The sequence below is a fragment of the Chanodichthys erythropterus genome, chromosome 15, assembly GCF_024489055.1.
Source record: "Chanodichthys erythropterus isolate Z2021 chromosome 15, ASM2448905v1, whole genome shotgun sequence".
Taxonomy (NCBI): Eukaryota; Metazoa; Chordata; class Actinopteri; order Cypriniformes; family Xenocyprididae; genus Chanodichthys; species Chanodichthys erythropterus.
In genome coordinates this window covers 24,303,028-24,325,153 of record NC_090235.1, presented here as the reverse complement: position 1 = coordinate 24,325,153, position 22,126 = coordinate 24,303,028, and the positions used below count along the sequence as shown (strand labels likewise).

Genomic DNA, 22,126 nt, shown 5'->3' with positions numbered 1-22,126 from the left:
TTGGGTTAAGTGTTTGTCCAGCGTGCTGGGCAGTTTTATTTAACTGAACTATTGTTTACAAATTACTATATGGTTGGCTTAAAATAAACTCAAAATAGGTTGGAAATTAAAAATCAGACACATAATTACTAGAGGCAGCAATAGTAATCAAAAGGTGGACATTTATTATTAAGCAATTTAATAAATGTTTATTGTTTAAATATTATTCATTAAACATATTAATAAATGTTAATTTATTTACCAACATACTTTGGGTGCATTTTAAGCAATCAGTACAGTATTTTTTAAACAATAGTTGAGTTAAATAAAACTGCCCTGCAGATTGGGCAAACATTTAACCCATCCGCTGGCTTTAGTCCATTTTTTTTTAACTCAACTTGAGTTGTTTTAACCCAGCATTATTAGAGTGTATATTTCTTTAAAATAAATGCTACTTGGTTTTATATTTTGTAATATAATGCAATGACATTCATTCATTTTTAAGTGTCCAAATACTTTTTTGGGCCACTGTACAAGTACACAATCACATGACTTTAAGTAAATAATGGCATATTTCTGAAATTAAGCAATTAAATAAATTATTGTAATAATCCCCATCAATCCTCTCCAAAAATTGAAAATCAATGTGAAATAATCGATCTATTCTAGGGATACGATGGAAAAAGAGGAGCTTTCAAGTACCATTTAAGGCATTGGCAACAGGTCGAGGTTGCTGAGTGAGACTGAGGAGTTCTGCTCTCTTATTTTTCCCAGATGTGTTTGATTCAGATCAGCATATAGTAGCAGTCATGGGAAAGTGGAAGTAGCACATTTTACATGTTATAAATATGGTGACCTATTCAAGGTAATCCTCTAAAAAGTGATGTTTAAAGAAAGCAAAGAAGATTTTACGAATTAAATAAGAAACAAACAAATGTTTGAGAACTAATAGGAAAAGTCTTTGACATGTGGTGTTCCTCAAGGATCTAATTACATCTTTTCTTGACATCTGCATGAGAATTACCTCAGACAAGAGGGTTTGTTGCATTTCCATCTCGGATCCTTTGATTTACTGTCTTGTGACCTTTACTGGAAACCGTATGCATGCTGCTGTTCCTGCGAGCCAGGGAAGATCATCCATTCGTGTGTCATCTCCTTTGTGCTCCAGAAGAGCTGTGGGAGACTTGGACACCATGCCACGGGCTGTGATGGCTCTCCAGCATCGGGTCAGTTCTCCGTGCTCCAGGGCATGTTGATATTCCCACAAGGTGTGTTTTTGAAACGCACTCGGTCTTGCCCTGCTCCGTTTCCCTCCTTTGACCTTCATCATCTTGCTGCCAATCCCCTCACCCTGGCAAGGCTTGAAAGTGGGGGATACAGTGGAAGAAAGTGAGAAGAAAAAAAGACGGAAGAATGGATGAGGGGGATTCAATAACGGTGAGCCAGCAGCAGGCCATCCGCAGGATTTTATTGTTTCAGCGTGCCATTCAGCATTTGTTTCTGATATAGGGCACATGGTTGCATTTAGAGGGTTTAAATGAGATTGGTGTGTACTGTCACGTTTCCAGCATACGTAACTTTTGCTACTTGTATGCAAGAACTGTCCTAATAAAATTCTTAAAGTGACAGTTCACCCCAAAATAAAAAAAAAGTCTGTCATGAGCTACTACTCGTACTCATGCTGTATCAAACCTCCATGACTTTCTTCTGTAAAACACAAAAGAGATGTTTTGAAGAATGTTCACTCTGCTCTATTTCGTATAGTAAAAGTGCATGTAGATCAAGGACTTTCAAAGAAAAAGGGGCATAAATGCATCATAAAATACATACATACAAATAATGCACTATATTTCAAGTATTCTAACACCAATATGACTAAATGTAAGCCAATATTTAGTACAAATCTTGTCAGCCTTGGTCACCATTGACTTTCATTGTAGGCAAAAGAGCATCTTGGACATTCTGCTAGATATCCATTTTTATTTTATTTTATTTCTACAGATAAATGAAAGTCATACAGGCTTTAGAACACATTAAAGAAAGTAAAATATACAAAATGACATTTTTGAGTGTGTTATTCTAGCTTTATAGGGTTAGTTCACTCAAATGAAAATTCTGTTTAATTACTCACCCTCACATTGTTTCAATCATGTAAGACTTTTATTCATCTTCAGAACACAAATGAAGATCTTTTTGATGAAATCTGAGAGTTTTCTATCAGTCCATAGACATCTACTCAACTACCACTTTGACGGTTCAAAGAAAAAAAAAAAGTTCATTAATAGATTGTAAAACTAATCCATATGAATTGAGTGGTTTAGTTCAAATTTTCTGAAGAGACAATCACTTTATATGATGAACAGATTGAATTTAGGCTTTTATTCACATATAAACATTGATCAGCGAACATAAAATCTCAACCAAACCTGCTTGACCTGTGAGAACAAACCTCTTGCGGAAGCTGCGCATTACACAAGAATGAACCTCATTGTTCTCGCCTGTCAAGCAAACATGCTTGAGCTTCCATTTAACATATCTGATATGTGCATTGATGAATGTTTATATGTGAATAAAAGCCTAAATTCAAACTGTTCATCATATAAACGATCGCTTCTCTTCAGAAAATTTGGACTAAACCTCTTAGTTTTACGATCTTGCGTCAAAATGGTAGTTGCATAGCTGTCAACCGAGAGAAAAAAATCTCTCAGATTTCATCAAAAAGATCTTCATTTGTGTTCCGAACATGAATCAAAGTCTTAGTTTTCACGCAGTACACAATCCCAGCTGTATATCCCCATGATACAGGGGTCTAATTCTGCCAAATGATTTAAATCGAATGTCTGAGCGAAACCATTTACTCTTCCCTCGCTTTCCAATATACACATTATACAGAATACATACATTGTATGCATAATCTAGCGAGAAGGGTGTGGAAAGACATGACGGTGAGTAATTTTCATTTTTGGTTAAATTAACCGTTTAAAGTCATAACGAAAGGAAAATTCCCCCCTCTATTTTTTAAATACAAGTTAGAAATCTTATTGTGAACAATCTGTGCATATCTTTCATTTCTTTGTGTTTTGGCTTCGTAATGCTTAATAAAATGTTATGACTGGACCATCTGGTGAAAATGACAAACTTGACTCATATGCAGTACTTATCCAATCATTTAGTTGGCTTAAACTCTGCCCCTGTAAGCTCACGTTCATCTGCCTCAACAGCCCCATCTCAAAACCCAATCAACAACTGATGCATAGAGCCAATATCCACTCTATATTTTTTTTTCTTTTTCTATAATATGTTATGCCACGTTCCAGGCAACCCGTGTTTTTCCAACCTTCTACCCGTGAAAGTGCACTGGAACGGCAGTCAAACCCGTAAACTTCCCACCCGTGAACTCGTACTAGATCGATGTACTCCCAGTTCCGCACTCTAACGTCACATAGCCCGCGAAAAACAACAATGGCTGCCCCTACGGATGCAGCGTTTATGCAAGTGGTACACGGTGAGAAATAGACTTAAGGACAATATAATGTTGCAATAAAATTAATAATAATATAATAATGATAAATAATACACACACACACACAATTATGTATTACAATGTTATATATATATACAATGTACAACTGCTCAGGCAGTTTGGCGTGACTTGCCTGGAACGCAACAAAGTCGTGAGTCGTGGTTTGAAGTCGTGACTTATGGGCTCAAAAACCTGCCTGGAACGCAGCATTAGTCTTGGATATACGTCACAATATGGAAGAAAATGTCTGCTTCCGTTGCGTCGCTACTTTAAAAATATAGGCATGGAATAAAGTGGGCCGGATGCAGACTTTAAACAAATTGCATATGAATGGATGAAAGAACAAGTTTCCTTTCTTTCGTTTGTTGCCACTGACCTGCCTTTAGACATGGGGGAAGAGAAGGAATAAAAATAGCTTGTAAAAATCAATCCCTTATGGTGGAAAATAGCTTCTTGGAATTCTTTTGTGCCTTCTCCAGTGTCGGCCTGGTATGGTGGCCATGCCGACATGAGCAGCTCATACAGATGAGGATGAACATATAAAGGGGATGACGAGGAGGTCATCTTTTGTCTGGAGATATTGGTTAAAGACGACCGTGATGGTTAATGAATACTGGCACATCACTTTGTTTTGGATGCTTGGCCAAGGAGACATCCTGCATTGTTAAGAAGAGAGAAAGAAGGAGCTAGAGAAATTCCTGAGAGCATATGGAAGAGTGATACAAGTTTTCACGCAGTACACAATCCCAGCTGTATATCCCCATGATACAGGGGTCTAATTCTGCCAAATGATTTAAATCGAATGTCTGAGCGAAACCATTTCCTCTTCCCTCGCTTTCCAATATACACATTATACAGAATACATACATTGTATGCATAATCTAGCGAGAGGGGATGAGGGATTCAGCCTGACAGGGCTCTGCGTACGTTTTCCACTGTTTTTCTTGTAAATGTCCCTGAATCAAGATAAAGAATTTATTCAGAAAATAATTTCCCAGCCCCAGAGATTCAAAAACAAGCAGTTGGTGGACCCCGTGAGCAATCAAATACCAAATTAAAGAGAAACACTGAAAAATCCATGAGAATGGAAAGAGAAAAAAGGTCACAGACCACAATGCTCACAGCTACCTCTAGTGGCTTGATGTAATAAAACAATACACTTCCACAATGGACGCATTATTCGACACACCAATGTGAATAAAATCACATGGAAACTAAAAAGGGCTAAAGTTTATAAATCTGAATCCATATGCTAGCCGATGGGAAGTAGTAAGTAAACTTCTTTCCATTTGTGATTGACGAGGTGTGGAATTCTGGAAAAAGAAGCCTGGATCATGACGTAAGGTGATTAACAGGTGTCAGGAACGGACTTTGAGCTGCGCTGGAGAAATGAATGCCTTTCAGCGGACAACCTTCCCCTTCCCACCAGTCCGCACGACCGTGAACCCCTCGGCTGCACCATTAAAACGCACTGGCTCCCAAAACAGCCCTGTCCTGCACACGCACCAGTGAACCTCCAGGCCCTGATTGCTTCCATGTTGCTTGAGTAAACATCTGAGACGAATTAGGCCCTTGTTATTGTTGTTTAACTCTAACCACATCGTGCTGCTGCGCTGTAGGAAAAACAGTCCCACAATGCAAGGGCCAGTACACGACAAGTCCAGGACGGCGATGGGGGCCACCGTGACACTTCATTACATACGTGTGGAGGGACCTGCCACAGGCTCAGCACACACAGGTCCCATTATCTATGTACCTAGACCCCTACCAGACTCCCCTTAACACCATTGGCCCTTTCTACAAAGCATGCGTCTCCCAAGACTACGGCTCTGTTCTTGTCGAACATGGGGCCCTTTCTTCAAATGTTGGTTTTAGATTAGCCATCTAAAGTTGTTTGCGACACAAGACGTAAAAACAGAACTGCGATTTGGTTTGAACAAATGAGCGCTTTATTAGAACTTAGAGTAAATATTAGTTTATGTCAAAGGCCCATTGAGTTGAAGAATGCAAAATGAGGGGCTGAACCACGGTTGTTCGTAGTCGATGATTTATTCAATCGGATTATGATACACTGCTGAATAAATTAAACCTTCTCTGGCTTATGTCCGAGTTAAACGCAATAAGAAAAACAAAAAAATACACTAGAGACAAATACAAAAAGAGAGTATTGTCCTGAAATACAAAACATGGACCAGGTGGAAAGAACATGCCATCCTTATTGACACATCGAGAGAATCTTCTCGACGGTGAACTCTCATTGCAATACTTACAATGTTTTATTGTATTATAAGAAGGATTGGTTGGTCTTCCCTTGACCAAAATGGAAGTTTTTGGTTCCCAACCCAACATAAAAAAAGTCTCACAGGTCAAAGGTTAGTGTCTCTCAGCCTCATTCATCCCCAGCTGGCATGTTCTCCTCGATCCTTTTGATGAACTTCATGCGAATTTCTGTCACATTGTCACCTCTTAGCGTGTCCTGAGCAAATCGCACATCCACCGCCATTTGAACCTGCAGGAGTAGGAAAATGACCGTGAATGGCAATTGAGGGTTATCAGAAGATACATCAATTCATCTCACGCAAACATGCTCCTCACCATTTCAAGAGCTCCCCTCAGCACTCCACAGAGCAGGTTGGAGTAGACCAGATTACTGTGGTTGTCAGGAAGCTCTACAAAGTCCACCAGGGGGTTGCTTTCGAGGATAAGAGAGAACTCGTCTCCAGCAGGACTCCAGTTGGTCACGTTGGGGGTGATACCCAAGTACATCTTGAAGGCTACCTGTTAATGTGAAGACAAAAAGGCCCTTCAGTCTTCATGTTAACTCGCTTGCCTACACCTATGATGTCAAGGCCACATTTAAGTGACTTTGCAGAGCTGCCACATTCTTTTTAGGTGCTGTATTCACACTCTGAAATGACTTACTTACTGCACAGTATGGGTTTAAGGAGACATTTTTAACCCTTTGAATATAATTAAAGAGAAGAAATTGTCAGGGCAGGCCATAAGAAAACCAGAATATCTGTAATTTTACATCACAGTAACAGTATATATCACGATGTAGGACATTTTGCAGGACATTCAATAAAATGGTTTATATGTTACATATAAAAAAACATGTTTATTTTAGATAATCAATAATTCAAAATGAATGTTACTTATTTTAAAATGTTCCATTTTTACTTGGAATCTGGACATACACACACAGACACACACACACACACACACACACACACACACACACACACACACACACACACACACACACACACACACACACACACACACACACACACACACACACACACACACACGTATATGTGGTTTACAGGGACTCTCCATACATGTAATGGTTTTTATTCTATCCCCCTACACCACCCCTACCCTTAAACCTACCCATCACATAAAACATTTTTTGAATTTAAGAAAAACACTATTTAGTATGTATTTTAAGCCATTTGGTTTACAAAAGTATCCTCATAAACCGTGTTTACGTTGTAATACCCATGTCATTATACACATTTGTGTCCTCATAAACCATGTATACAAGAACACACACACACACACAAAGTAACACTTTATTTTAGGGTATTTTATCTAGTTGCTTATTAGCTTGCATATTTCTAGAATATTGCCTGTTTATTAGTACTTATTAAGCACATATTAATGCCTAATGTATTCTACATGACCTTATTCTACTTTTCTTAATCCTACCGAATACCTAAACTTAACAACTACTTTACTAACTATTAATAAGCAGTAAATTAAGAGCTTATTGAGGGAAAAGTCATAGTTAACAGGGAATATGCGTTCCCCATACTAAAGTATTACAAAAAACAAAACAAAAAAGGTTGAATTAAATATTCTAGTGATCCATGGTGTAAATTTTGTTTGGCCAATACAACAGATTTAAAAAAAAAAAAAAAAAAAAAAATGTATCTGCTAGTATTGATTATTTAATTATGCAAGCTCATATCCCCATTTTTTTCTCAAAATGAATATTCATTTAATTCTGTACATTTTAATGTTGTGAAGCCAAAAATCCCTTGGAGCCAGTGCTATTTTTGTGAATTATTAAAAACTTTAAACTTTATTAAAAAAAAAAAAAATCAGAAATGTTCCCTTAGCAACTAACATAAATAAATAAGGTTTACTTGAAGTACTAAAATCACTAAAACGAAAATAAAAATTAATTAAAAGGTGTATGTAAATATTAATAAAACCCAAAAAACGACAAATGCACAATGCACATAACTCACTTTCTTGAACTTAAACTAAAATTAAAATGAAAACTGAAAATATAAAAATAAAAGCTAATACAAAATATTAATAATAACTATAATAGTACATAATTAATACTAAATTAACTGCTTGGAGCACTTAAAACAATTCCTTTTAAATTTGAATTTTTAATGAATTAATAGACAATTATATAGATAGAACTTTAATACCGGCCATAAATTGACAATTATCAGCTTATTATATTGAACAAATGTTTAATATCCCTTGATTACATCTCTAGAACAAAAAGCTTCACATTATGCAACACTGAAGTACAAAACATAATAAAATAGCTCGGATTTAAAATTCTGTTTGGAGAGCAACATTTGAAGCTGTAAAACAACCGAAATACACACACATCTGTGAGTGCACATCATTTGAATTGTATATTAATGCTCCCAGTCAATTAGACTTAATGCTTCACATTCTAACCCTCATTAAAGTTATATTAAAAAGTGTTTTAAGACCCATAGTTTCAGGATTCAGATCAGGGTCCCAGCAAACCGATGCGTTCTGGATTAACATTTGACGACGTGGCACACGTAGAGGAAAGAGAGGAGAGAAAGACAGAGAAAACAGAAGAATAGAGAACAGACAGACAGAGACCAAGCAAGCATGGACAGGTGACGGACAGCGGGAAGAACGCTCTGTCAATCCTGTCAGTGTGAACCCTATACGCTTAGGGTGAGGTGCAGTGTTTCGTAAAAAAGCACAGTCTGTGGCTCTCCCAGACCAAAGAAAACAAGCCGAGAGGAACATGAGTGTCTCGGTTCTCGCCAGTTGGCTTTGCGGTAGCATAGCGCGGATGTTTCTCAAGCTGTGTGACTCTGAAAAATTAAAAACGGTAGAAAGATGTGATGAAAGCTAAGAAAGTATGTGGGCTACTGCAGGTTGAAGTTCAAATTCCAGTCACTTGCTTGCGCATTAACATGCTTGCTTGCTTCCTGATTCTCTCTCGTCTGGCCTAAGGGAGGGCTCAGCATGCGTTCTGATTGGTTCAAAGTACTCACGTTACCTTTGCAATGATATCGGCTGTTTCTCGGAAATCGTGACACCTCCCCACGCTGGACCGAGCCAAGAAGTCCTCAATCAGACGCACTCCGATATTGTATCCCCTTGAAAGGATGGAAGAGAAGGGGAAGCTGTGAAACTGTGTCATTGTCAGAGCAACTTCACTTTCATTCGCCCCCATTTCACCCACCGACGCAATCATAAGAGAGCTGTAGTCTCTTTTTACTTTGAAGGTTTTAGTAAAGCCCTTCAGCTTCAAGGACTCGAAAAGAAAGATACAAACTTGTTTGGTCAGAGAGAAAGTCAAATCTTGCTCTTGCTTATATCATATTTGATGCTTTAAAGAAGCAGGAGGAAAAAAGATTGTATTACAGACATGTTGCCAAACCCAATATCAGTGGGACTACTGGATTAGTTCAAGGCACGGTTTAAATGAAAAGACCACTCAGCCAAAGAATACACGCTGCCCACTGATTCTCTAAATCACAGCGGTTGGACTCCACGCATCCTCATTGCTTTTCCCACAATCTTTAAAACAGGGGTTCTCAACTGGTTTTGATTCAGGGCTCAGATTTTACATTGGACATCAAGTACAAAAATTGTTCATTAAAAAAAAGTAACAAAAATGTACGATTGCACATTATATTAGGTGGCCTTAACCTCTATGTACTTACATTTAGATTAATCATTTGATGCAATGCACTTATTGTGTACATATATGTTTTTACATTGTACTTTTATTAAAAAAAAAAAAAATTGCATCTATAATTACACGGTTGACCCTTACGCCTTAACCCACCCTTAAACCTGCCCATACCTCCAAACTGGTCCTAAACGTACCCATATCCCACCTTAATAGCAGCAAAAGTGTTTTTCAATACAATTTGAACACTAAACGTACACTGCACTTATTTTTTGATTTAAGTACATAGTAGTTAAGGACATCTAATATAAAGTGGGACCAAATGTACTTAAATTCTTGTGTGTTTCACAGCACGTTTGAGCTTCCGGAAGAGATTTGTTTTTGTGCATCAAGCAAGTACGGTTGAGCTTCTGTTTATGTTCGCTGATCAATGTTTGTATGTGAATAAAAGCCTAAATTCAGTTTGTTCATATAAATCGGCCAAGTCTCTTCAGAAAATTTGGACTAAACCGCCCAATTCATATAGATTAGTTTTACAATCTCTTTATGAACTTTTTTTTTGAAGCGTCAAAGTGGCAGTCACGTAGCTGTCTATGGAGGGAAAGAAAGCTCTCAGATTTCATCAAAAATATCTTCATTGTGTTACGAAGATGAATGAAAGTCTTGCGGGTTTGGAGCAACAGGAGAGAATTTTTTTTATCCCTTTAAGCAGCAAATCAGCATATTAGAATGATTTCTGAAGGATCACATGACACTAAAGACTTAAGTAATTATGCTGATCTAATCTGAAGTAGGGCTGTCAAACGATTAATTGCATCCAAAATAAAAGTTTGTGTTTACATAATATATGTGTGTATACTATGTTTATTATTATGTGCATGTAAATACACACACATACACGTATATATTTAAGAAGTATTTGCTTGTATATACTGTATTTATATAATTTATATTATATATAAATACAAATATTACATGTATAAATATAACAAATTTTCTGTAAATATATACATGCATGTGTGTGTATTTATTTATACATAATAATTATACATAGTATTCACACATATATTATGTAAACACAAACTTTTATTATGGATGCAAATAATCGCGATTAATCGTTTGACAGCCCTAATCTGAAGTAAATACAATTACTGAAGTAAATACAGCTTTTCCAACACAGTAATACATGTTTTAAAATTGTACACTGTAAAAAGTAATACACTATCAATAAAATTGTGGCAACAGATTACAAGCAATTTTGTTAATTAAATTCAGCATATAAGAATTGAGTTAGAATTAATCAAATTAATTCCTTAAAAGTCAACCATTTAAAATGTGTAAAATTAACAAACACCATTACAAAAACCACAAACTGACATAAAAAGCAAAGAGTCAATCTGCCCAACTAAAAGAAATACCGATCACCATAACGGTGATCAAACATTTTAAATAAAATCAACACCAACATCTAAACCTCTGTTAATTCTTGTGTTTCTCTTTCCTTCAATGATTCTGCTTGTTATCATCAGGTGTCATCAATGTTGGCAATAAAAAATAAAAATAATTTTACTCGTTTTAAATGGTTGACATTTAAGGAATTAATTCTAACTCAATTCTAATTGTTGAATTTAATTAATAATATTGCTTGTAATCTGTTGCCAAAATTGTATTGAGTAGATATAGTGTATTACTTTTTACAGTGAATTCAGAATATTGCTTATTTTTTTTTTTTTTTTTTTACTTTTGATCAAAAAATGCAGCCTAAGCATAAGAGATTTCTTCTAAAAACATTGGAAAGTCTTTCCGACCTCAAACTTTTGAACGGTAGTGTACATGCATTTTATTATGTCTATCGATTTTCTCTGCTGCACAACCCACCAGCTGAGAGAACCACTGCACTACAACATGAGATGTAAACTTGCCAACACACATAGAGACACACACAAAAACAAAAACATCAAGACTCTTATCCAGTCTTTCATCTGGATCCACTCTAATGGTGGAATAAAATTTGAGGGGAGCAGAATCATGCATTTGAAAAACCAGGGGTGTAACCTACAGCTGCACGATTCATTTAGCAGGGTGGGGAGAGAGACCGCTCTCGAAAAACCTGGAGTGGCACATTTTATACTCTCAATACCACCCAACCCAACTTCAGCAGACTGGATGGCACGGTGGGACGGGGCAAACACCACACCTAATACACTAACAGCCTACACCCAGCACAAACATTGACCATCTAGCATCCACACTAAGCCTATCAGAACTCTGCTCCACTTAAATAATGGAAAACTGACTGGACAAATGTAACAGAAATGGAGACAGACCAGTTACAGTATCTGACAATCTAACCATGTTCCTTACACTTTAATTCAATATTTAAAATAAAATCTTGTTGTTTAAAAGAAAATAGAAAACATTAAAGGTGCCCTAGAACTTTTTTTAAAAAGATGTAATATAAGTCTAAGGTGTCCCCTGAATGTGTCTGTGAAGTTTCAGCTCAAAATACCCCATAGATTTTTTTAAATTCATTTTTTTAACTGCCTTTTTTTGGGGCATAATTAGAAATGAGCCGATTCAGGGTGCGTGGCCCTTTAAATCTGGTGCTCCACGCCCCAAGAGCTCGCGCTTGCCTTGAACAACATAAAAAAAGTTCAAACAGCTAATATAACCCTCAAAATGGATCGTTACAAAGTGTTCGTCATGCAGCATGTCTAATCGCGTAAATACAGTGTTTATTTTGATGTTTACATTGATTCTAACGGCTAATGCTACACTGTTGGAGAGATTTATAAAGAATGAAGTTGTGTTTATGAATTATACAGACTGCAAGTGTTTAAAAATGAAAATAGCGACGTTCTTGTTCTTGCTTGCTTACCTAGTCTGTTGATTCAGCTGTGAACAAATCCAGATGTTAATAATAATTAATAGCTGCCCTTGTGTAATGCCTCGATCATGGGCTGGCATATGCAAATATTGGGTGTGTACATATTAATGATCCCGACTGTTACGTAACAGTCGTGTTATGTTGAGATTCGCCTGTTCTTTGGAGGTCTTTTAAACAAATGAGATTTATATAAGAAGGAGGAAACAATGGAGTTTGAGACTCACTGTATGTCTTTTCCATGTACTGAACTATTGTTATTTAACTATGCCGAGGTAAATTCAATTTTTGAATCTAGGGCACCTTTAATGTAAGTCTGTAAGCACATTGAATGGATAGGCAGGGAAGGGAAAAGGCAGACTCACATTTTATCCAGTTGTTTGTTGACCTCCTCATCATTTTCATAGTCTTTACACAGCTGAGTGACCAGGGCTCCATAAGTGAGAGTGAATAATTCTGAATTCTGTTCAAGAGAAAGACCAACACAAAAGTAATGTTCAAATTTGTCTAGAAAAACAAAAACAGTTAAATTATTTTGAACCATGCATTCATTTGTTTTTACCATGCAAAGAATGTGTATTTCCAACCAGCCAGTTTTAATTTACTTTACTATTTGGCGAGTGTTACTTTTGCACCCAGTTTATATGCTTACATTAGCATAAAGTAAATAATAATTTAAAATAAATTGTATCTTGCGCCAATGTTGTTTTCAAATTCCCATGGGAATTTCATAAAAAGTCTGAGATCATTAGAGAAATGTGTCTATTTTGCTTTTTTTTTTTTAATTATTACAAATTCTATTGTGTGCATAATTCAATATGGTTTCAGATTTCTGAACCCCACTATATAAGTTTTTTTTATTTTTTTTTATAATTATTGATGCTCAAAACAGTACACGGGTAATAACAAAATACAAAAGGAAGAAACAAAAACAACTGGGGGACAATATGAATTGAACACATTGACAAATTATGAGAATTACATGATACTTAAAAAAGGAAAAGAATTACAAATGTTTTTAAGGCTTTTTTGTTTTCAGACAAATTAATTGAAGTGAGGCATTATAAAATTATTTTATAAAAACAATAAAAAGAGGTTTAGTATTTAGATTTATGAATGTGTAATTTAGCTAGTAACAAGATCAAATTAATAACATAAAACTGACTTTTTTTTAGATTGCTCATAGTCAACAAAACATAGTACAACATCCTTCCAATACAACGCAATCAAGTCCTGTGACATCTTGCCAAAACATTTTAATAAAGGGACAATACCTTAAAAAATGAATTACAGATTCAGTTGTCAGAGAAAGAGCAACTGGAGGAAATATAATTTTTGATTTTTTTTAAGTAGTGGTTTGAAGGGTAGCACTTATTAATTATTTTAAAAGAACCCCACTATATATGTAGTAGTATAACAAATAACTCAGTCCTGTGTCGTCATCATCTTCATGGGTAATCTTCAGGTCTGAATGAATGAGATCACACAGTGGTCTTGAGCGCCCCCTCACGGCACAACATGGAGTTGTTAAAGACACATGCACATATCAAAATGTAACCCAAACAAAATAACAAATCGAAAAACGCATGCATTACACGGCTGTGCGTTTCTCTGTTTTCACTACTTTATTGTTTAGTCAGCACTAAGAGTACAGCAATGCCAACAACTCCCTTATGCAATAACATTTGTGCTAAAACAAAATGAATGACACATAATGCATAATGCAATGAAAGCATATATCATTCTAACGAATATATGATTCAAAAATGTCCCCAAACGATTACTTGAAAAACTTGCATTTCACAAGATTTTTTAATTCAAAAGCCAGCCATGACTAATGGAAAGACTAAACTCATGTCTCATCTCAATAACCCATAGGAATAAGCTAACACACGTCTAAGTAACAAGTACACTACACTATATTTTATACAAATAAGCAAAGACTGCTCCAATAAACGCTATTTATCCGATAATGATTATAGTAGCATGTTAGCTGGCTGCCCTGCGTTTGACTGAGATCTGCGGAAACACAACACACACTCACCATCTTCTTGCTGTCCGTGGCTCTGTTCGACTGCCTAGACATGTTGTCTAATATTACAGGTGTGTACACAGATCGCTTACAGGTAATATTTTATTAATCTGCTCAGTGCAAAGACAGTCCCGTGATGTTGTTCCTGTCACTGCGATGGATTTATTTCCTGAATCGCCGCTGACTCGCCGGAAATGTTGCTTCGCTTTGGATTGTGGGTATTGTAGTCAAACTGTAGTTCTGACCAGTTAAAGTGTTTGTTGGCTGTGTGTTTATGTTATATTCTTCCCATTTAATCAACACCCCACAACATTATAGCAGTATGGACAGAGTTGGAGTCATGACAAGAGCATAAGTTGCTACTTCAATCTTTGTGCATTGTAAGTATACCTCACTGCAATACTTACAGATATTCAACAGCCTACTCTTTGTCTGCACCTGCACTACAGTATCTCTCTACCTTAATTGTTGATGTTGTAAATATATTTTATATGGTAAATGTTTTGCACTGTAGCTCAAGAGACACTGTGTTTGGTTTCTTTTGGTTAGAATTTTCGTTTGGTTAGAATTTGACAATTAAAAATTTCACTACACCTGCTCAAAAGCATTTTTTAAATTCATGATTAATATTGCATTGTATAATGTGTTCTTATACAAACTGACAACCACAAGTGAATCACATTCACATATTTAATATGGACTAAAAAAATTTGTTTGCAATTTCAAGTAGGCTATATTTACATACAATTAACCTGACAGTCGAGTCATTTATACGGGTTTTGTAATGAAAACTAGTCTACAATTAAGAAACCCTTAGAAAACAGTAAACATTGAGTTTACATGTGATTCATTTAAAATACTTAATTTATTACTCCAATATCCAAATTGGAATGGCAATTTTCATTTTACCTCTCTGTGTGCGCGCGTTTGTGTTTATGAGAGCTCGCGCAGCTTTGAGACAAGTTCAGACAATGGTAATTTTAAAGGTGCCCTAGATTGTTTTTTACAAGATGTAATATAAGTCCTAGGTGTCCCATGAATGTGTCTGTGAAGTTTCAGCTCAACATACCCCATAGATTTTTTTTATAAATTTTTTTTAACTGCCTATTTTGGGGCCTCATTAACTATACACTGATTTTTTTCAGCACGGCCCCTTTAAGAGATGCGCTTCCTCTGCCACACGAGCTCTCAACTATATATACATCGCATAAACACAGTTCACACAGCTAATATAACCCTTAAATGGATCTTGTTCGTCATGCATGCTTCGAATTATGTGAGTAAAGTATTTATTTAGATGGTTACGTTTGATTCTGTGTTAGTTTGAGGCTGTGCTCTGTGGCTAAAGCTAACATCACACACTGTTGTAGAGATTTATAAAGAATGAAGCTGTGTTTATGAATTATACAGACTGCAAGTGTTTAAAAATGAAAATAGTGACGGCTCTCGTCTCCGTGAATACAGTAAGAAACGATGGTAACTTTAACCAAATTTAACAGTATATTAGCAATATGCTAATGAAACATTTAGAAAGACAATTTACAAATATCATTAAAAATATCATGTAATCATGGATCATGTCAGTTATTATCGCTCCATCTGCCATTTTTCACTGTTGTTCTTGCTGGCTTACCTTGTCTGTGCACAGATCCAGCCGTTAATACTGCCTTTCCTTGTCTAATGCGTCGAATGGGCTGGCATTATGCAAATATTGGGGTCATACATATTAATGATCCCGACTGTTACGTAACAGTCGGTGTTATGTTGAGATCCGAGTGTTTTCTGGAGGTCTTTTAAACAAATGAGATTTACATAAGAAGGAGGAAACAATGGTGTTTGAAACTCAATGTATGTCTTTCCCATGTACTGAACTTGGTGTGGTTATTCAACCATGCCAAGGAGAATTCAAATTCTGATTCTAGGGCACCTTTAAATGCATAAGTAACTAATGTCTCAACAATGAGAATAAATAAATAAACGCCTGTTCCTCCAGACTCGCGCTTGTCAGTCAGTCACACATCACAGCTTTTTCATAATCACTAAGCCATATAGCGATTTAATTTTTATTTAGATTTGTTGTTCAACATTATTTGATCATTTTATACCCGTTTAACTTAATTAGGAGTCAGAAGTACAGTGACTGCTGTACTGTTCTCGTTTGAGAATTCAGTCACTGTCAGACGGCGGGACTCAGAAGTGGAAGGAAGGAGGGAGAGCGAGCGGTATTTTGTGTTGCTGTCGATTTGCAGTATCTTTTTATTGATAGGCCATACGCATTTGTCAATCATCGCCGCTTGCTATTTGGGGAAAATAACCCAGTGCTATGATTGGTCGAGCTCTTTTGCTGGATTTGAGTAGTACACGTGCACAGAGGAGTCACCGGGTTTTTGCGTGGTGACAAATCGTACCAGTGTACTTTGAGGTCAAAATGCGTACCCGCTACGCAAAATGCGTACATGTTGGCAGGTCTGCATCTTAAATGCATTTCAGGTGGACAAGAAAACCATTTGAGATGTTCATATGTTGAACTCCATGACCATGATGTGTTTTCTACTGTTTGCTCTGTACAGTATATCATGATACTTACTGGATCAGTGGCTACGGAAATGTTTTGTCCGATGTGGGAGTTTGGATCTCCACAGTTTTTTTTCTATGGGAATGCAAGAAATGATTCTGTTAATTGACTGGTTCACATTCTGTCATCCTTGTTAACATCCAGTGATCAATGTAATTAGTAAACAAAGTCCCACACAACATACCTGTGAATGTCTTATAGTGGGATTTCATGAAATGGTCAGTGCTGCCAAAGTCCATCATCTAAACCTTCTATGGGAAAACTATGAGGGAAAAGGACAAGACTGGGTAAAGAAATTGCTAGAAATATGAAGCTCACAATTTAAATAAAATGCTCCAAAAACAGCTTGATTTGTGTGCATTTACCCAAATAGAAGCAAGTAATGCTCTCACAGTCAGGATGTTGCTATTTTTTTCTACTCAACTTTCTGATCTATAGTGGGAAAATAATTCAACAAAGTGATGTTGGTATGTGCAGAACAAACTCCAGTAAACAAAATTATTTTTGTGCATCTTAATTTGCTCACACCTTTGGATCAGAGGTCAAATGATTAAGAGTCATTCCCATCATCCTCAGTGTCGCTCCCAGAGTCCTCGTTGTTGCACACTGATGCACACTTTTGCTGATTCTCTATGATACTTACTTACCTTTATAATCAGTGTGGATCAGTGGCAACGGAAATGTTTTGTCTGATGTGGGAGTTTGGATCTCTACAGCTTTTTTTTCTATGGGAATGCAAAAATTAATATGTGATTTGACTGGTTGGCATTCTGTCATCCTTGTTAACATCCAGTTATCAATGTAATTAGTAAACAAAATCCCACACAACATACCTGTGAATGTCTTAAAGTGGGATTTCATGAAATGGTCAGTGCAGCCAAAGTCCATCATCTAAACCTATGAAGGAAGAGAACACAACTGGCTAAAGAAATTGTTCGACTGAATAACATCCTTCAAAAATGACCTCAAATTCACTTTACCAGAATAGTAGCATGTAGGCTAATGAGTCTGATTTGCTCCATCTCTCTGCAGCTTTCTCATCTAAGGAAAAAAATAACCAAAAGTTTGTTTAAAATAAACATTTGTATTGGTACAGAACAGTTACACTAGCAGTAGATTAATATTTGTATATAAACAGCAAACTTATAAAGAGCTGTATTCACAACACATCATGGTTATGTCCACTTTGTCCACCTATATCCTATGAGAAGCTTATTAAGTCATCCAATAAGTTAATCTGATCTCTCAGCTCACTTTGCATTTACAAATGTTAGTGATCATCATTAACACTGAACAAGATTTTTTGCGTTTATGCAGGAGACACTGCAAAAAGATGCAAACGCAACGTTCAAACACATACTGTATGTTTAGCAATATTTTCCATAGAATGCAAAAAAAAAATAAATAAATAAACGCGAGACGCAGGGCAGTGAAAAAACGTTAATGTTTTTAAAAGTTCTTTTAACTTCAACGCAGCGTTTTGCCCGAGACACTACAAAAGAGACGGTCAAACACGTCAGTTTAGCGCATGTTAACATAAAAAACAAAAACAAAGGAATGTGGAACGGCTGCTGATAACAACGTTGTTCCGTTAAAAAATCAAACATTGATAGTATATTCTGCGTAAACTTCTGTCTGACAAGCAATGATTCCCACCATTTTATATACAGTATATTCTTTTTGTGACGTCAAAAGGTTCTTACATTATGCACTGTCAAACAGTTCTGAAAAAATGCTGCCCGTATCCAGGCAACCGATCTGTTACAAGCCGGTGCTACTTTCATGTATCTCGGATCACTCCGCGGTCTTTCTATCGCCCGCTCAATCTTTATTCGCTCAATCTTTATTCAATAGCAAGCCAGAATAGCTAATTGTGCGTCAGATTAATTAGCAAATAAATAAAAAGTATGTTCAGATGTACAACGAGCCGATAAGAGAGAAATGCTGGATGTGAGGGCTAAGCCGCATTATTTTTAACGTAAAAGCGGGCGCGGACATTTTTTTAATTTAATTTGTCTGACCTGCCGCGATATTTTTTTAGCTGCACAAAACAGTTCATTATGGTGCTTGTTATTGCAAACTGTTATTTGTTACCAAACATATTATTAAATATTGTCGTAATTATAAACACAGGTTTGTAGAGCAAGTTTTACTGCACTTTGAAACGTAAGTCATAATAAGGTGGATAAAGGAAGACGACTAGCCTGCTAACATTACATTGATATTTTAATTGATGTATAGTGTTCGTTTTGTTGCTAAGCTTATGTTTACTACTTTGCTATTGACTGTTTTTTTCTTCGCAGAGGCTTTAAGACCATCTGTAAGTAAGATAATAAAATATGTTCAACTCAAATCGATATTTCATGTCCATGTAACTGTTATTTATTTATTTTGTAAGTAACCAGTGATGATACAGTGAGCTGGTCATTTAATTATCACAATATAATTCTCTTTAGGAGAAGTATAGGCCTATTTACTGTTAACGACCAGCTCACTTTACATACAGTAATCTTATACAAGACAATTTTTTCTTCATATCTTAACTTAGACCTTAAACTACACCATAACTTTCTCATAAACTGAAAACAGCACTTCTAAAAACACACTAGTAATTCTCAAGCGAACACGTCTTTATTCTCTTCTTGGTAAAACTCCAATCGAAACAGCTGTATTTGTATTCACAGATGCAAAACTACTGCATTTCTTTCTTCTTCCACTAGATGGCTGTGCAACGACATGTAAGTTTACAATATGTGCAGGTGAGTTAGCCTATAAATTAAACTTTTTTTAATTTGCTGAAAATGGTGTTATCATAATTTCAGGAGACAATTACACATATATGTAAGTTCCAATAAAAATGCAGCAGACTTTAATATCTGTTCATACCAATTTGCCATTACAGTTTTATCTTAAAGACCATATAGATCTCCTTGGCCTATATTAAAAACATTAAATTGTCCTTACATGACCATTTTCACTTTTAAAAAGTTTTAGGGTTTAATTTAGCCCAAAGACTAGGTTTTAATTCAGTGTCATGTCTATATGTGGTTTTGGATTTTCAAGGAAGGTCATGTTGTGACCACTGAGATACTCAGAAGTGCAAAGATATTTTGGCTATAAATTAATCAAATTTTTGTTTTGTCCTTTTGGATTTTATAAATGCCAATATTGGTCATTAATATTACAGGCAGCAGCCATTGTACATTTTCCATCATCTTAGAATATTATCTTGGAGCGCATTAGAATTGTGCACAGCAGTAATTCATATCCTACGGGAAGAGATGTGTGATATTTCCTTAAAACGATTATTTGCAGAGCTCCAAAAACTGAGATTTGGACAACAACACTTAATGTCATGCTGCGCTGAGTCAGTTGATCTCGCTTGAGGAGAAAAATTCTGTTTCTGCCTGTTCAATAGCAGCTGTCTCATTTTCTCTCCCAATGTTTTCTTTCTCACGCTGTTCAGACTGAAAATGATGGATAAGCTCCTCAGAACAGACTCGGAATAACTTAATGCACTCAGAGCAAATACCAATGAAACCTCAGAGTAAATACTAACAAACCCAGCAAATTGATATTAGTAGTGTGGGCGACCACTCGTGTGATCGTACAGTAAGTTGCAGACGTCATATCACAATATATAAATATTCTGATGTTTTTTTTTTTTGTCCTAAGCTTTTTGGCATATCATTACTAAAATACCCAGGGAATTCTGTGCAGGTTTGGAAAAGGCTGGTTTACATTTTAAAGTGGTATTTGTTTGGGTTCCTGTTTCTTTTTAAATCATATACACACAGTTTATGTTTCTTTTATGCATTTAGATGACAACAATCATGATATACAAAGCCAAGTTATTAGTCTGTGTGGAATTTTTTATTTATTTTTTTTATAATTTCTAAAAGCTTATAGGAATCATTTCTCAGAGAAGCGATTAACTTAATGCACTCAGAGCAAGTACCAGCGAAACCTCAGAGTAAATACCAGGAAACGCAGCTAAATTATGTTAGTAGTGTGTGCACCCACTTGTGTGATCATAAGTTGCAGACGTCATATCACAATATATGAAAATTCTGATGTTTTTTGGGTTTTTTTTTTGGCCTAAGCTATTTGGCATGTTGGAAATTCTGTTTGGGTTTGGAAAAGGCTGCTAAATTTAAAGGGGACCTATAATTCCCCTTTTTCAAGATGTAATACAAGTCTCTGGTGTCCCCCACAGATCAAAATACCCCACAGATAATTTATTATAGCTTGTCAAATTTGCCCCTATTTGGGTCTGAGCAAAAACTCACAATTTTTGTGTGTGTCCCTTTAAATGCAAATGAGCTGCTGTTCATGCCTGCTTTCCAGAAGAGGCTGGAGCTTTAACAGCTCGCACTTGGGTTGCTCAACAACAACAAAGCTGGAGAATCTCACGCAGCCAAAATGACGATTGTCACAAACAGTGTACAGCTTTACATTGTTCAAACCGAAGTCGGACACTGATGGAGAGACTCAGGAAGAAGTTACTACTTTTAGAAAGCATCTGGACATTTCTGAATGGTTAGTGGATAAATTTATGTAGTTGCTGTGGAGTTGATTCAACTCATCGACAAGCATTTGCCAGCATGTTAATCATTTGTGCAAATCCAGCGTTAAATTGACCCTCGTTTGTGAAGCAGTCCGGCGTAAAATCACGGTATGGCAACAACACTCTATTACAACAACTCTTTCTCTTCTCTAAAGCAGCCCAACATGGCCTCACCCCCTTTGTTGCTTGTTCCCGGGGGCTGGGTTTATGTAAATTGTAGGGTTAGTGATGTCACTAACCCGGGAAAGCAGCTGTTTGTTGTAGTCTTTAAACAGAGAATTCTTTAAAAGAACATTGTTTTCTCTAACAGCAACATTACTCACTAACTAAAGTAAAAAAAAAAAGAAAGTGAAATCATAATCATCCACCCCTTTAAAGGTGCTGTAGAACGTCTTTTTAAAAGATGTAATATAAGTCTAAGGTGTCCCCCGAATGTGTCTGAAGTTTCAGCTCAAAATACCCCAAAGATTTTTTTTAATTCATTTTTTTAATTGCCTATTTTGGGGCATCATTAAATATGCGCCGATTCAGGCTGTGCGGCCCCTTTAAATCTCGTGCTCCCCTCCCCCGGAGCTCGCGCTTGCCTTAAACAGCATAAACAAACTTCGCACAGCTAATATAACCCTCAAAATGG

The 22,126-nt window shown here is 36.3% G+C and overlaps 1 protein-coding gene across 1 annotated transcript; it reads right to left on the bottom strand.

Annotated features, from left to right (window-relative positions):
* Positions 1–2,357: 2,357 nt before the first annotated feature.
* trappc3 (trafficking protein particle complex subunit 3) lies at positions 2,358–14,529 on the bottom strand. The gene is made up of 5 exons (XM_067361452.1): positions 14,363–14,529; positions 12,684–12,781; positions 8,796–8,895; positions 6,098–6,280; positions 2,358–6,011 (listed from the first exon to the last, which is right to left on the bottom strand). The coding sequence occupies exons 1-5, from the start codon at positions 14,402–14,404 to the stop codon at positions 5,892–5,894; spliced, it is 543 nt and encodes a 180-aa protein (XP_067217553.1). The 5' UTR covers positions 14,405–14,529; the 3' UTR covers positions 2,358–5,891.
* Between the last annotated feature and the right edge of the window lie 7,597 nt (positions 14,530–22,126).

Coding starts and splice junctions, on each gene's coding strand:
- trappc3 (XM_067361452.1), bottom strand. CDS start 14,404: ATGTCTAGGCAGTCGAACAGAGCCACGGACAGCAAGAAGATG. Junction 8,896..12,683: donor AACAAACAACTGGATAAAAT/GTGAGTCTGCCT, acceptor CATCCTTTCAAG/GGGATACAATATCGGAGTGC. Junction 6,281..8,795: donor CAGCCGATATCATTGCAAAG/GTAACGTGAGTA, acceptor TCACATTAACAG/GTAGCCTTCAAGATGTACTT.